At 34.0% G+C, this 14,301-nt stretch overlaps 4 protein-coding genes across 5 annotated transcripts; 2 read left to right on the forward strand and 2 right to left on the reverse strand.

The window, feature by feature from the left end:
• Window positions 1-390: 390 nt before the first annotated feature.
• On the forward strand, window positions 391-2,387 carry LOC17890843 (transcription factor TCP18). Of its 2 annotated transcripts, none has more exons than XM_023786763.1 (4): window positions 391-1,209; window positions 1,317-1,412; window positions 1,539-1,987; window positions 2,195-2,387. In XM_023786763.1, the coding sequence occupies exons 1-4, from the start codon at window positions 528-530 to the stop codon at window positions 2,270-2,272; spliced, it is 1,305 nt and encodes a 434-aa protein (XP_023642531.1). In that variant the 5' UTR covers window positions 391-527; the 3' UTR covers window positions 2,273-2,387. The 2 variants fall into 2 exon arrangements, with proteins under 2 accessions (XP_023642531.1, XP_023642532.1); XM_023786764.1 differs by having other exon boundaries at window positions 2,198-2,387.
• A 7,509-nt stretch (window positions 2,388-9,896) lies between these two features.
• On the forward strand, window positions 9,897-10,869 carry LOC17892563. The gene has a single exon (XM_006298549.2). The coding sequence runs from the start codon at window positions 10,056-10,058 to the stop codon at window positions 10,641-10,643; it is 588 nt and encodes a 195-aa protein (XP_006298611.1). The 5' UTR covers window positions 9,897-10,055; the 3' UTR covers window positions 10,644-10,869.
• Window positions 10,870-11,939: 1,070 nt separating this feature from the next.
• Window positions 11,940-12,675, reverse strand: LOC17893519 (oleosin 1). Its single transcript, XM_006300055.2, has one exon. It carries the CDS (start codon window positions 12,627-12,629, stop codon window positions 12,129-12,131), a length of 501 nt encoding a protein of 166 aa, XP_006300117.1. The 5' UTR covers window positions 12,630-12,675; the 3' UTR covers window positions 11,940-12,128.
• Window positions 12,676-12,803: 128 nt separating this feature from the next.
• On the reverse strand, window positions 12,804-14,206 carry LOC17893421 (single-stranded DNA-binding protein, mitochondrial). Its single transcript, XM_006298437.2, has 4 exons — window positions 13,875-14,206; window positions 13,480-13,706; window positions 13,152-13,252; window positions 12,804-13,060 (listed from the first exon to the last, which is right to left on the reverse strand). The coding sequence occupies exons 1-4, from the start codon at window positions 14,136-14,138 to the stop codon at window positions 12,981-12,983; spliced, it is 672 nt and encodes a 223-aa protein (XP_006298499.1). The 5' UTR covers window positions 14,139-14,206; the 3' UTR covers window positions 12,804-12,980.
• Window positions 14,207-14,301: the final 95 nt, after the last annotated feature.

Here is a 14,301-nt window from a genome sequence, read left to right on the forward strand (position 1 = left end):
TACCTCTGTCTCTCTCTCTCTCTCTCTCTCTCTCTCTCTCTTTTCTATCTCCCTCTCTCTCTCTTTCTCTCCATTCTAGTTCATAGAACATAGACTCATTTAAGTACATTGCTTGTGTTGTCTTTCTCAACCATTTAGTCCTTTGCTTCAATAAAGGTATCCTCTCTCTCTACACATTTAGACACACATACACATAGATTCTCTTGAACAAAGACATATTGTACTATTTTTGACTAATCACTATTACTTGCTCTTTCTTTCTTTCTTGATTTTGCAGGCTTAAAGGAAAAAAAAAAACGAAAATCTTATATTTTTCTAAGATTTGATTTTGGCTGAGATCAATGTCTTCGTCATTGGAACAATAACTTTTCTCTTTGAGTTTATGCTTTCTCTCATTTTCTTATCTTTTTTTTTGTGTGTGTGTGTGTATAATCTGAAGAAGATTTTGGTACAAGTGTCATTCTCAAAATTTTGTCTTAGGGTTTTTTAATTTTAATTTTGTTGCTACAAAACCCCCCCAAAAAGACATGAACAACAACACTTTCAGTAGTACTACTACCACCATCAATGATGACTACATGTTATTCCCTTATAATGACCATTATTCCTCACAAGCAGTGCTCCCTTTTAGTCCTTCCTCTTCCTTTAACGACATCTTGATTCAGTCCACCTCCAACACATCAAACAATCATCTTGACCATCACCCTCATCAATTCCTACAACCTTCTCCTTTTTCTCAGTTCGAATTCGTCCCGGATTGTTCCCTCTTGTCCTCTTTCCTCCCACAAAACAATGGCCATGATGATAATCAAGAAATTATCACCAATGACAACCATCATCCATCACTTCTCCATCCTTTGAACAACACCATTGGAGACCAACCAGCTGAGCCCTCGGAGACTATTACCCACATCGAAGATTCCCAGACAATCTCAACTTCTCAAGACCAGAAAATGAAAAAAGCCAAGAAACCAAGCAGAACGGACAGGCACAGCAAGATCAAAACGGCCAAAGGGACACGAGATCGTAGGATGAGACTCTCGCTAGATGTCGCCAGAGAGTTGTTTGGCTTACAAGACATGCTTGGATTCGACAAAGCTAGCAAAACCGTTGAATGGTTGCTCACACAAGCCAAACCCGAGATCATAAAGATTGCTAAAACCCTTTCTCACCAGTGCGGCTTCAGCAGCGGCGACGAATCTCAAACCCGTAAATATACATTATTTTCTAGTTTTAAGTCTATTCAAGTTTTCATCTTAATTTTCTTTTATATCTTTATGGTGAATCTGAAATTGTAAATTTCGTAATTAATTAAGGACCGGCGTTAGGATCCATGGATACATCGTCTGATCTATATGAACTTGCATCCATGTGGACGGTCGACGATAGAGGCAGCAATACTAACACCACTGGTACGTACCTTTACAGTTGCCTTGATGTTTTACAATGATTTAGAGTCACAATTTTCTATTAAAAAAAAGTTATAAAACGAGGAAACCATTATACTTGTACAACCTAATATATTCATGGGTTTGCAGTAGAAACAAGAGGAAACAAGGTCGATGGGAGATCAATGAGAGGTAAGAGAAAGAGGCCAGAACCACGTACGCCTATTTTGAAGAAGTTATCCAAGGATGAAAGAGCCAAAGCAAGAGAAAGAGCAAAGGATAGAACAATGGAGAAAATGATGATGAAGATGAAAGGAAGATCACAACTGGTAAAAGTTGTGGAAGAAGGAGTTCATCATCAGGGTGATCAGATAGTAAAGAATGATATAAGCAAAGTGAATCAAAGTTCTTTCAAGGTGACGCACTGCGAAGAAGATATCGAAGAGCTTGGCAAGAACGATCGTTTTGCAGTTTGCAACGACTTTGTGATGACCAAGAAAGATCACATTTCTAACGAGTCTTATGATATAATCAACAAACTGAACTCACCATTTCCAATTCATCATCATCGCAGTCAAGGGGAAGCTAATTCCATTGAGGTACCTTATTCCATAAATTTTTATATTCAAGTTTTAGAGGCAATCTCAAATTTAATAATTCGTACTAGTTGTTGTGTATGTTTTGGATTGGTTATTATTATATAGTTCCACATTAGAGATTCGAATTAAGGCGCCTTTTATTTAACTATACTATTATGTTTCATGCCAAATTCTCATCGAATATTTTTTTGGTTGTGTACCTTGCAGCAGCATCAGTTTACTGAACTTCATCACTTCTTGCCGAAACCAAGAGACCTCATGTACAACTATCAAAACATGTGTTGACAGTGATTTACCGTTAGTATATATCTCAAATTAATATTAGTTTGGTGAGAGATATACATGAATCTTATTGATTTATATGAATGCTTTTTCTTTTATTTCGTTAGTGTATTAAAATCGATCGATGTGAAATAAATAAATAAAAACTAATGCAATTTGTATGATATGTTATTTTTATAGTTCGATATGCATAGCCTTTAAGCGTTTTTTTGTTGATTATTAATAATCTATGTGTGTGTGGGTGTGTTTATCTATCTCGTTTGCTCTTTGGAACCGATAATTTAGTATTGATCATATATATAGACTATATTAGTTTGAAATATCAAAAATTGAATCTTATATGATACCTTTTTGGATATAACTAATGATAGAAAACATATGAAAGGTATGATTAATTATGAGCACATGATGTTCACACAGTTCTCTTTTCTAATAAAATTATATGTTGCACTAAGCATGTGCTCTTTGTATTCCATTGTTATACTATAATAGAATATATGGGTCTGATTGATAACGTATTCAAAAATGTACAAAAAAAACTGTAAACTGTAATGGTAAACTTTTACGTAACAGTGTAAAGCTGTAAAGAAAAGCGTTACAAAAAAAAAAGAGTAAAGCTTGATAAAGTTTGTGATAAATAAAAAAAAAACGGTAGTATTTGTAAAGTTTTTTTGTGTATCACCAATCAAAGCCTATATATACGTCTCTCACCATTTTCATAGCCTCGAGCTAAGAAGTTACTTTAATTTGATGCCACTTCCAGATAGACGTATGATTTGCCATCAAACCTTGGGTGGTTGATGTTGTTATAGTCCGGTGTAGGAATGTTAAATTATAAGAAGTTACACAGCCCTGTGCTGCAGACTACACCAGAAATACACATAAAAACTTTCTCCCTTGCTTATAAACTAAATAATTTTTTGAGAAAATGCACACATCTTAAGAAATCATTTAATTTTTGCTTATTTTTAGATTAAAACATCATTTAATATCTACAATAACACAATTCAACCAATGAAAAAACAGTATGTATAATATAAATAGTTAAAACTAATAAAAATCTAATTAATTGTGCATAGAATAATTGTGAGAAAATCTTTTGAAGAAAATAAGACTAAAAAATCATCTATTCTAAAACGGAAAGAATATCAAGTTAGCGTAAAATCAATTAATTAGAGAGATGTTGCGAAAATGTCTGTTATGCATTGTCTTTGATTTGCAATAAACAAAAAGAAAAGTTTACTTTGGGCTTACAAGGTTTTTTTTTAGGACTTGTTTTGTAAAAAAGATTGTGAAAATCTCTATTTCTACGATAAAATTATAATGTGCCTATTTACGCAATTATCTTGTGGAAAAGTGCCTATATATTTTGTAAAATCTTATTATGTTTGTTTCGTATATTGATGGTTGTCCCATATTAGGTATATGTTGTGTACCTTGGTTCCTCTCTTTTCTTTGGTCTATGATTTTGCTTTCGGCTCCTAAGAAAAACACACATCCATACAAACAGCAGAAAAAACAAACTACTAAAATATCTAGTAGAATTTATAACTACAGCCTCGTAAAGTTTCGTGATTTATCAAAATAAAAAAAGAAATATATATATAAAAAAATATGTAGGCATCTGATTCTGAGATGACTGTAATATCAGATAAGAGACCTCTATTATGGGATTTTATCGTTGTTATCAACAAAAGTTAAACCACTTTTGATCTACAGTGCCTTAACATTGGATTCACGACATGTTTGAATTGTGTGTCTTTTAGTTGTTGATTACAAACACACATGATTATATTAATGGATCTATATTCATATTAACCTTATCGCCAAACATATAGAGACAATCATGGAGGATAAAGATTTTATGGTTTTTTTTTTTAATGTAAAGTTTTATTTGATTGTACTAGCTGCTGGTTCCTATATAATTAGTAAAATGGAGCTAGGAAGGGATTGCAGTACTATGGGATTAATTACAGAAGTCCCAAACACGAAGTGTACGTAGAAATTTCAGGAAGGAATATGAAAGTATAATATACTAGAATCATATTCTATGTGATCACTGAGATGACAAAAGTACTTTAGATAATAAAGAGACATTTTTGTAAGAGAAAAAAATACTAATAGTACACAAAGAAGTAAAAGGCAAATTTTATAAACAAACAAATATATCTACAGCTTCACAACATTTCACGGTACATAGGTGATAGGTCTTATATGTTTGTATTGTATCAACTAGTCGACAAATTCATATGATATGTTGTCTAAGGTCATGTGGAGTGCAGTGCCAAACATGAAAACACAATATGAGATCTAGTGCAAGTTGTTTTAATTTGGACTCCGTTATTATTTCTTTTCTTTGTAAAAATTATTTTAGTTTTTGTGTTAACTTTGAACATCTCTAAAGAATATCAGTATGCTGGTTTCTAATTAAGCACAGCACTAGTAAAGTAGAAACTGTGAGTTCTCTATAAAGAGAATGATACTCAGAGGATTATAAACCATGATTAAGGTTTACATTATTCTCTGAGAAAGAGCAAAAGAACAACAAATTTTTTTTTGAAGGAGATCAATTAAGAGTCCCCATGCCTAAATTTGTCAAGCTGCAAAACCTATTTTGGGAATTGATAAAATATTCAAAACAATAATTAATCTGCAGCTTTAGAATATAATTAAAAGAAGAAATTAAAAAAATGTCAAAATCAAATGAAACACATAAATTAGTTAAATGATGTATCTTTCTTAGAGTACGAAAAACCAAAAGAAAAAAAAATATATTGGAAGAACTAAAAACTTTATTATAAGAAAATAGAGATTCAATAAGAGATGAGAAGAAACAAAACAAGAACCAAAAGCAGATCTGCGAATTTATATTACTCAGTTTCCTAGATTATATGAGTAAACGAAGTTAACTAATCTGCAAAAACTGTAATCAAACCAGACAGTAATTTTAGAAAGAATTTAAAAAATTGTAGAAGGGAGAAAAATATATAATCTATCTCTGAGAAAAGCCCTAGATCTGAATTTGTACGAAAAGAAACCCCCCCAAAAAAAAAACCTTTGATCTGGGTAATGAGAAACAAGAACTTTGACTGTAATGACAAAAACCAAAAGAACGCAAATTGTACATATTGTGTTAGAGAGGCAGATCTATATATACAATATATAAAGAATGAAACCCGGACAGAACAAGAAAAGTAAATTAGCCGACGACCTTTGTGTGTGTGTTTTTATTTCAAACCCTATAATCAAATAAGAAGCCCTAGCTTAGCTTTGCTAGTGCGAGAGGTGTGGTGGCTACAGAGATACCAACCCTAGAAGATGTAGGAGTTGCGAGTACTGTACGCGTCCGGTTTCAATGGCGGATTTTTAGGGTTTCTTGAAAATCTTTTTTTATTTTGTTTTTTTTCTTCTTCTTTGATTTTTTGTCTTTGTTGTTGTTGTTGTTGTTGTTTAGTTGAACCCAGCAGAGGTAGCTGCCTCATAGCTAGTTTTTAAGTATTAATTTTATGAACTTTAAACATAATTTTTTAAAATATATTTAAGAAAGCAAATCTTTCTTTTATTCACAGTGAGATTTAGCTGTGGCAAATGTTCATCTTTTTCTTTCCAGCATTGCATATACATGTTGAGATCTTTTATTTTTTATCTTTTACTTTCTTTACTACACTGCACACAATTTTTGACTTTGAAACAAGTTGGATTTTTTTGTTCCCTAGATTGAATTCAAATTTATTTATAACATCAGCTATATATAATGATACTATTACTGCCATTCATATATTTTTATTCATTTATTCATATTCACAAGGCAAATTAAGTCGTATTACGTATAATAACTATGATTAAACTTCCTACCAAAAAAAAATAACTATGATTAAACTGATTATATGATCCATAAGTGAAAAATTAAGTAGAATTCTATAATTTAAATAGAGAAGTATACTACAATCAATTTTAATTTAAAAAATTTCACCTATTTAGTGTTTGTCCAAAAAAAATATTCACCTAATTTTTTTTTTATCGTATAAAAAAATTATATAATCTTATTTACATATTCGTGTAAGTTTTCGATCACTAGTCACTAGTGAAGAAATTCACTGTTTAGATTCATACAATACTCCATATTTTTTTCCTGGATGAAGTTTGTAGCTGTATTATAATTGCATGAAAAAAAAATCAATACGATTGTCATGATCGGTGTGTTTTGTTGTAAAGGCCGATACGCTCTTTTCTGCAAACTTATACTACAATTAGCTGCATATGAACTTATACCATATCCAATATAATTGACATGCAAGTTCTCAAAAGTTTTTCACACAAATATTTGTACTGAAGCCCAAGAAGGCCTCCTGATCAGTAAAGAATCAAATTTTATGCAGTTTGAAATAATAACCAGAGATGAAGGATAGAAAACTCTTCAGTTAATAAATAAGTTTCTAGATTTCACTATGTTTTCTTGTAGGATCTCATGACAAAAGGGAAAAAACAAAAAAAGTGATTTATTTTAGCTACTTTACTTTATAAAAACAAACCCAATTATTCATATATGTTTTGATGACAAAAAAACGTTTATAATTATTTACATAGACTTTCATATCTGATCATTTATCAATAATTCAATTATTCTACAAGTTTTGTTATAGGATATTAAAATTTTGTGTAAAGCTATATCGATTTTTTTTCTTACTCATTTGTCATTTCACTACAGGAGGGAGGCATAACCCAAATAGAAGTTTGTTAATTGGCGTTTTTTTTCTAGTTCATACTACGTATGTTAATGTGCGTTTATAATTGTAAAAAAGGGGGAAAAAAACATTAAAAAAAAGGTAGGTTTATGTTACAAAGCCCATTTAATATGAAAATGGAATATTGTACGTCCATATCATAGTGGGCCGATAGTGTAGACATGGGCCCTTTTTCCTTTTACTGTACAAACAATAGAAGAAATTGTTATGCTAGAGAGACAAATAGTAGTAACTGAAAGCTGTTGTAATAAGAATGCCCAAGTCGGCGACAAAAAAAAAAAAAAAAAAAGAATGCTCAAGTCTTTGCATCTCTATGTTTTGATTATTTACATTATTTTAACGTACACTTGCTATCTGATTATTTGGATAATGATTTATAAAAGATGAGTGTGATTCCCTTGATAGTGATAATTCTCTAGTACTCATCTATAATAAAGTATATATATCACCATTTCAAAATGTTAGAAGAATCGCCTCTCCCTATCAATCTTTTTCTTTCTTTCTTAAAGTACTATAAGACAATTCGAAACAAACAAAAACAAAGTTGTACAAATTATAAAGGGCTATTTGATTATATTAGCTAAAACTTGAAAGGAACAGTACATAATGTTTGTACAAATTTACATATATTCAAACGTGCTCTATGGTCAACTATTTCTTGGGACCACGTACGGATTGAAGAGATCTTCACGTATTTGCTAATGTTGGATTAGTTCTCTACGTATTAAGATGAAGTGTAATGATTTGAATAATGCGAGTTTGTTGCAAAATGGAATAACCCGACTAAGCCATGCGCAGATTTATTGGATAAAAATATTTGTAATTTGAATTTTAAGTAAGTTATAGAGGGAGGCTACCTAACACTCCTGGATATCGTGCTTCCTAACTCCCCTTCAACACCGATCAAGTCTTCTTGTTAATTATTTGTACCAAACTATTTGAATTTTAAGGTATACTTCTTTATAGTTCCTCTTCCACCAAATTTGTTGAAATTCTTATTAATTAATACTACGTACGTAGTTGTATATCGCATTTAGTAGCTCTTGGTAATATGATAGGGTTATGAATTGTAAAATGTCATTAAAACAAATAAATAAATGAAACTTGAATGAGTGGTTTTATAAAAGACGGCTCGTGCCGGTCAACTACATTTGTAACGACTCTTGCTGTAATAATAAAATGAGCCTTAATCAAAGTGGCTATTGTAATTTGTAAGTGTTAGTTATTACTGTTTTTTTTTTTTTGTTCTCTATGGGAATGAATAAACAATCAAGTGGACTTTGGAACAAAATGAAATTAGTTTATATTTATGGTTACATCGAACTAAAAGTGTTGAAACACTATTATACTATAGGTGTGATTACGTGAAGAAAACATTTGGCTAAGTAAAATAACTCTAAACGATTAAAAAAACAAATGGAAGAATAAACACAATCACACTATGTACGGGGTACAACGGCAGTGTCATAAACAACTACTTTATACAAAGCTATCGTAACAAAATATAAAAACGACGATCGAGATTCGAGAGAGAGACCGAGTCATAGTTTCACAAACGAAAACAAAAATAGAAAAACTCAGTTGGCCCCTTTTATTTACCGGTCACCGTCTTGTTGGGTATTGTTGATGATGCCTCATTGCTCAGTGACAAAGATCAAGTTGATGAGTTTTAAGCCTAACAATAGGTCCACTATCACTAACCCGACCCGACCTAAGCTAACACGATCCATTTAATCTCTTATGTCAGACTTAAACTTAGACTTAGACACGTGTTTCGCAACACGAAAGGGTATCGATAATGCAAGTCGTGATCATGATGATACATCACTTTTATAATTGTGATGACTAGGATATAAATCCGAATCATATTAAAACTATATAAGCACTATACAAAATTACATTAGGACGGAACTTAATAATAGAGCTCGTATTCATCATTTCTTTTCTCAACAAGCCTAGTTTTTTTTTTCTTTTTCTTTTTTTTTTTGTAAACAAGCCAGAAAATTTATCAGACTCATTAATTTTTTTTTTCTTACACTAACTCGCAATGTATTTAGCAGTTAATTGCATGTAAACTCGAGAAAAATTAACGACCTCATATTTACTTACTGATAGTTAGTTCCGTTTAACCTAGCAAAAACAAGTCGGGTTTGGTACTTTGGCTAAATTACCCTCTCTTGCTTTTGTTAAAGGCGGGATCAGCCTGTTGAGATATTGAAAATACTAAGCGATCGAGCAGTTTTATTTGTGGTTAGAACTTCTATGATAAGATTGTTAATTTCAATTGCTGACACATGTTAGTTGTGATCTTTGTGATAAACATGTGAAAATAAATTATTGCATATCGATTGGTCATCACCTAAATTTTGAGTGGGTTTTTCACCTCAATTGATTGCGTTACTGATATTTGTGATCCCACCACTAGTGCTTGACATACATGAACCGACGAACCAAAATAGAAAAGAAGATAACACATTAAACTTTCCAATTATGCAAAAATTGACGAAAATTAAATAAAAATGCAGATATATAAAAACAAAAATGATAATGAGAGTAGCTGACGCATTATTATGATTGCTACAATAATAATTTTTCTAATAAGATTAACGCATGTATATATTGAAACAAATAATATTTATCAAGGAAAATGAATTGATCAAACACGTAAGAGTTTAATCAAGAGATCGTTGATGCATGTCTCTCGCATGCTCGTTAGGTTTCATACACAAAAACATAAATTAAATAATTATAATGTAATTATTCATTGATATCATATTATATAACCCAAAGATCATTACACAAAATCAAGAAAATGTCAACACAATATATATGTCAACGCAAAGGCTACCGAGTCAGCCGGTAACCTAACTCCCTTTTTATACTCCATTAAATAACCTTTACATCAACGCGTGTATTAATATAAATATACGTAACTCAAACCATTTCAGACAAGAGAGAGAGAGAGAAACCGCATTATTAAGAAAACGAATCTTTTGAGTTTAAACCCTTTTCTTTCACTTGCCGGAGAAAACGACGGAGCGATGGAAAGATCAACACCGGAACATGTCACCTCCGCACACAAGCGCCTAAGCATGAACTTCCTCGTCTCTCTCATGGTACTTTGTGCTAGACACGCAAGCCGAGTCTCCAAGAAGCTTAAACCCAAGATGACTCGGAAGCAAACTTATCTCGAAGACTATCTCGAAACCCCTAAGGCTAACGGGAAGGGTGGCGAAGTAGGCGGAGGAGGAGGAAGGTTTGGATGGAGTCCCGCAAGGTCTTTCTCACCGATGAGGGCGCGTTCGAAGGAGCTCATGACGACCTTGAGCAACAAGGCGATGACTATGGTTGGTCGGAAAAATAAACCTTACGACGGTGGTGCTGTGAAGAAGACACCAGTGGAGATGGTGATGGAGGAGGATGAGGAGGAGTACGGCGTTTGGCAGAGGGAGATTTTGATGGGAGGAAAATGTGAGCCGTTGGATTACTCCGGCGTGATATACTACGATTGTAGTGGACATCAGCTAAAAGAAGTGCCTCCAAGGTCGCCACGTGCTAGTTTGGTCCCGGAACGCCCTACCCGTTCTTATGTCGGGTCACTATTAAACCCGACGGGAAAAGAAATTTAAAGTTTAGTTTTGAGGATTTGATTGTTACAATTTGCGGTGTTATCAAGTTAATGGTAAGTTCTCTCTAGGATCTTTGGTACAATCCCTTGTTATTGGTAGATGCATGACATGTTTTATGCATATAGTTGTGTGATTTAAATTTATGTATTTATTACGCTTGGCAAATTTACAAGTTGAGTATAGATTTGAAAAAAGATCCAATATACTAATAAATAAGTTTTCCATATCAACCGTTCATTACAATTCCACAAAGGATCATAGAAAAAGTGATTACATGTGGTTGAACTATACGTTTCTATTTTTATACACATGGAGTAATTAGAATTTTATTCCACGTCTATGCCTATGCGGTGAAAAGGCTCCAATGATGGACTTTAATTAGCCTAGTTAATGATTACAATCGCCAAAATACTCGTCAACTTTTTAAGACCAAATCAACGGTTGACGTTCACAGCCAAGTATTGGTGTTGACTTGGGCCTTTTTTTTTGTCTGGCTGGCTTTGACTTCAAATCAAAACACCAAGAAGTCAACAAAAATTTTGGGGTGAATAAGATTCTAATTATGTATATGCCTAGTCGTTTTTTAAATCCGTAATGTCACGTTCGAGCGTGTAACCATTGTGTATATATGCGTATTAATCTGTGCCAATCCTGAATCTACAATTAATGATTCGTTTATCCCAAAGTTAATGAAGTAGCTACTAGCTTCAGAGGGCAAGTAAGTTCTACTACAATAGTGTTTCAGTTCATGCATCAATGATCAGCCCACAATGTTAATTATTAATTAGCTAGCTAGTATAGTAAAAGTTCGAATTAAGGTTTTCTTACTAAAGTTTGGGATCTTTCCAACCCGACAAACTAATACCATAGAGTCATAGACCAGTGTGAACATAATTTTACTCTATTTCATGAATATAGGCTTTTAAATCTTACCAATACCGTATTATCTAATTACAAAGATAGACAATTCACGAAACGTATATATAGGGTTATTAATTTAGGATATTCGTTTAACAAGAAAAGTAGCTATGTAAATTGTTTTTTGTTTCAAACTTTGAAGTTTGAACACGACTTCTTTTAAATAATAAAGAAAATTTAATGTGACTAGAGAAATAACACAGAAAGGATGTAACATGTTCTTCCGTATCGTCTGAAATAAGCCAGGAAGTTACTCTTATCATGAATTGCTTTACGTGAACTTTTGAAGTAGTTATTTACTCACATGATCTATCGAAATAAAGTATTCAAAAACCATAACCGAAAGACATAATATAAGTGTCGCGGTCGCCCCAAAAATGTGAAAAAAAAAACTCGAAACAAAATAAAATATTACATTTCAAGTTACACAAAGCTTGTACATTACAAAATGTAAACGGAAACTAAAATAACAAAATGTATAATATTACCATTAACTGTGTTACTCAACGGTAAATCGAACCGGGATCAGTTAATTCTACCCAAGCAGATTATACCAATCGGTTCAGGTCAAGCACCAGGGGCCGCATCTTTAGCCCTGCCATGGAAGTAACCACCGTATTCTCTAGCGTAATCTTTGACGTGAGAGGCCGTGTCATAGATCCGACTACGTGCATAATCCATCTGATTCGAGCCAACCGGGTGCATTCCTCGGAAATAGCGGTACGTCCACGAGACGACCGCCACCGTTCCAACAAGAAATCCTGATACCGTTAAGAACCCGCCAACAAGGACAAAAACGGGAATCCAGATGGGACTCGATAAGATGATCAATGGAAGAAACACTATGAAACCGAGCAAGGCTGCGGTGACGCTTACGCCGAGGAGCAAGAGGAGGATTCCGCTGGAAATGAAGAGAGCGAGGAAACCAAAGAGCTGTGAAGAGGTTGGTGAATGAGATCGGAGCTGATGGACAAGAGAAGCGATGGGGCCGTTGCTAACGGTGGAGGTGGTAGTGGTACCGTAGATGGGCCAATATTGAGCCTCGCCGCTAGAGAACCTTTCCGCCATTGTAGAGAGCGATTGTTGTTTTTGTGTGCGACAGAGAACATAAAGAGGAAGAGTAAAACAAATGGAGGACATATTCAGCTTTTAGGTGGCATTCATGCAATGTTTGCAAACACGTGGACAATGGTCTTGGTTTCATATTGTATTGAATCGAGATTTCGGTTTAGATTCGGTTTATTTTCAAATGTATTTGACAGGGTTTGGTTCGATTTTATTTGCCAAAAACATTGTAACAGAGCCATTGGCAATAGAAGACGCAGACTAAACCAAACTTTCAAGTTACACGAAGAGACAACAGAAGAGAAACTACAATAGCAAATTGTGTACCTTTATGACAATTTATTTGTAAAAAAATCAGTAGTAGCCAACGCCTCTAAGCTCAGCAGAACTTGGTTGCTGCATATCACTAGCTTTTCCTAGAAACACAACTCGACCTGTAGGGAAGAAAAAACAGAGAATAAGATTTCCCCCAATCAAATATGTAAGAAATGCTAAATCTGCGTGAAGGAACAAATGGAGTTATACCATTTCTACGAATTGCAACTTCTCTTATACGTCGAACCAAACCAGTGACTGGATCAGTGAAAATCTTCGTCTCTAGATTACCCTCCAAATAAATAACTGTCCTGTTGTATTGAACACCAAACATGCTATTCAGTAACACATACACTAAAAAGAGTTACAATTTTGATTTTTGATTCTAGCGAGTAAGATTCAGTTAAAAGTTTCATCCTTTCTCACTGAGGATCAAAGGCACACATATTTGATTCAGTTTGTGGAATATTAGTTTCCTTTTCTATCATCATCACATAACCTCAAAAGCTAAATATGATCTCAGAAGAGAAGTACTAACCCTGGTTCAACAGTCTTCAACACAAGATCAGCCAACCGTTCAGGGTAAACAGATACACGGTGCCACTGCACAGCTGACCGGCTCGCATACTCCCTCGGGTCTTCGTTAATCAGAGGTCTCCTATTGTTCCTGATCCCACCGGTTCCTACAGAGAAGAGAGTGATTGTTCTTCCACTCTTCAGCTTCTTCTGCAAAGGAAGCTGACCCACTTGCCCCACCAAAATTGCCTAAATTTCGCTAACTATCAGTAAAACCTTCACTAATAGAAACCAAATGGTATTCACAAAATGATCATACTCAAGGCAATGATCGATCCAAGAAGAAAAAAACAAAAACAGGAATCGAAGCCATAGAAACCATAAGTATCCATTGGAATTAGAAACTAAGTTTGATACCTTGAAAACGCCAGAGTCAATGCCATTTTCGAGTGGACGCTCTTCCATCACGCGTTCTTCTCCGGAAAATCGAGAAACCGGGTCTGAAGCTTTCGGTTCAATGGGCGATTCAGTGTCCGAGTTGGCCGATAACTCGTCAAAATCGGAGTCTTCTCGGGAAGAGATGTTGTTGGTGCAGAAGGACATGGAAGATTGAGAAAATCTTGTGTTCGAGAGAAGAGATCGATAGAGTCTTCTCGAAAGCGTAGTCATTGAATTCGCCATTTTCGATCTTTACAGAGATTCTCGAATCGAATAGAAACTATGAAGGTTGGATTCTGGGTTTAACGTTAAACCCTAAAGGGCTTGGTAGAGGAGAAATTGAATGGAGCCTTTTTGGGAGAAAGTGCCTCCATTATTCCAAATTCACTAATGTTTCCCAATGATT

This window comes from Capsella rubella, unplaced genomic scaffold (assembly GCF_000375325.1).
Source record: "Capsella rubella cultivar Monte Gargano unplaced genomic scaffold, Caprub1_0 scaffold_3, whole genome shotgun sequence".
In the NCBI taxonomy this organism is placed as follows: Eukaryota; Viridiplantae; Streptophyta; class Magnoliopsida; order Brassicales; family Brassicaceae; genus Capsella; species Capsella rubella.

Excerpts from the sequence above, each read along its gene's own strand:
- LOC17890843 (XM_023786763.1), top strand. The coding sequence starts at position 528 with ATGAACAACAACACTTTCAGTAGTACTACTACCACCATCAATGATGAC. Across the intron at positions 1,210-1,316 it reads CGGCGACGAATCTCAAACCC|GACCGGCGTTAGGATCCATG; the intron begins GTAAATATACAT and ends TAATTAATTAAG. Across the intron at positions 1,988-2,194 it reads GGGAAGCTAATTCCATTGAG|CAGCATCAGTTTACTGAACT; the intron begins GTACCTTATTCC and ends TGTACCTTGCAG.
- LOC17892563 (XM_006298549.2), top strand. The coding sequence starts at position 10,056 with ATGGAAAGATCAACACCGGAACATGTCACCTCCGCACACAAGCGCCTA.
- LOC17893421 (XM_006298437.2), bottom strand. The coding sequence starts at position 14,138 with ATGGCGAATTCAATGACTACGCTTTCGAGAAGACTCTATCGATCTCTT. Across the intron at positions 13,707-13,874 it reads TTGACTCTGGCGTTTTCAAG|GCAATTTTGGTGGGGCAAGT; the intron begins GTATCAAACTTA and ends AGCGAAATTTAG. Across the intron at positions 13,061-13,151 it reads AGTTGCAATTCGTAGAAATG|GTCGAGTTGTGTTTCTAGGA; the intron begins GTATAACTCCAT and ends TCTTCCCTACAG.
- LOC17893519 (XM_006300055.2), bottom strand. The coding sequence starts at position 12,629 with ATGGCGGAAAGGTTCTCTAGCGGCGAGGCTCAATATTGGCCCATCTAC.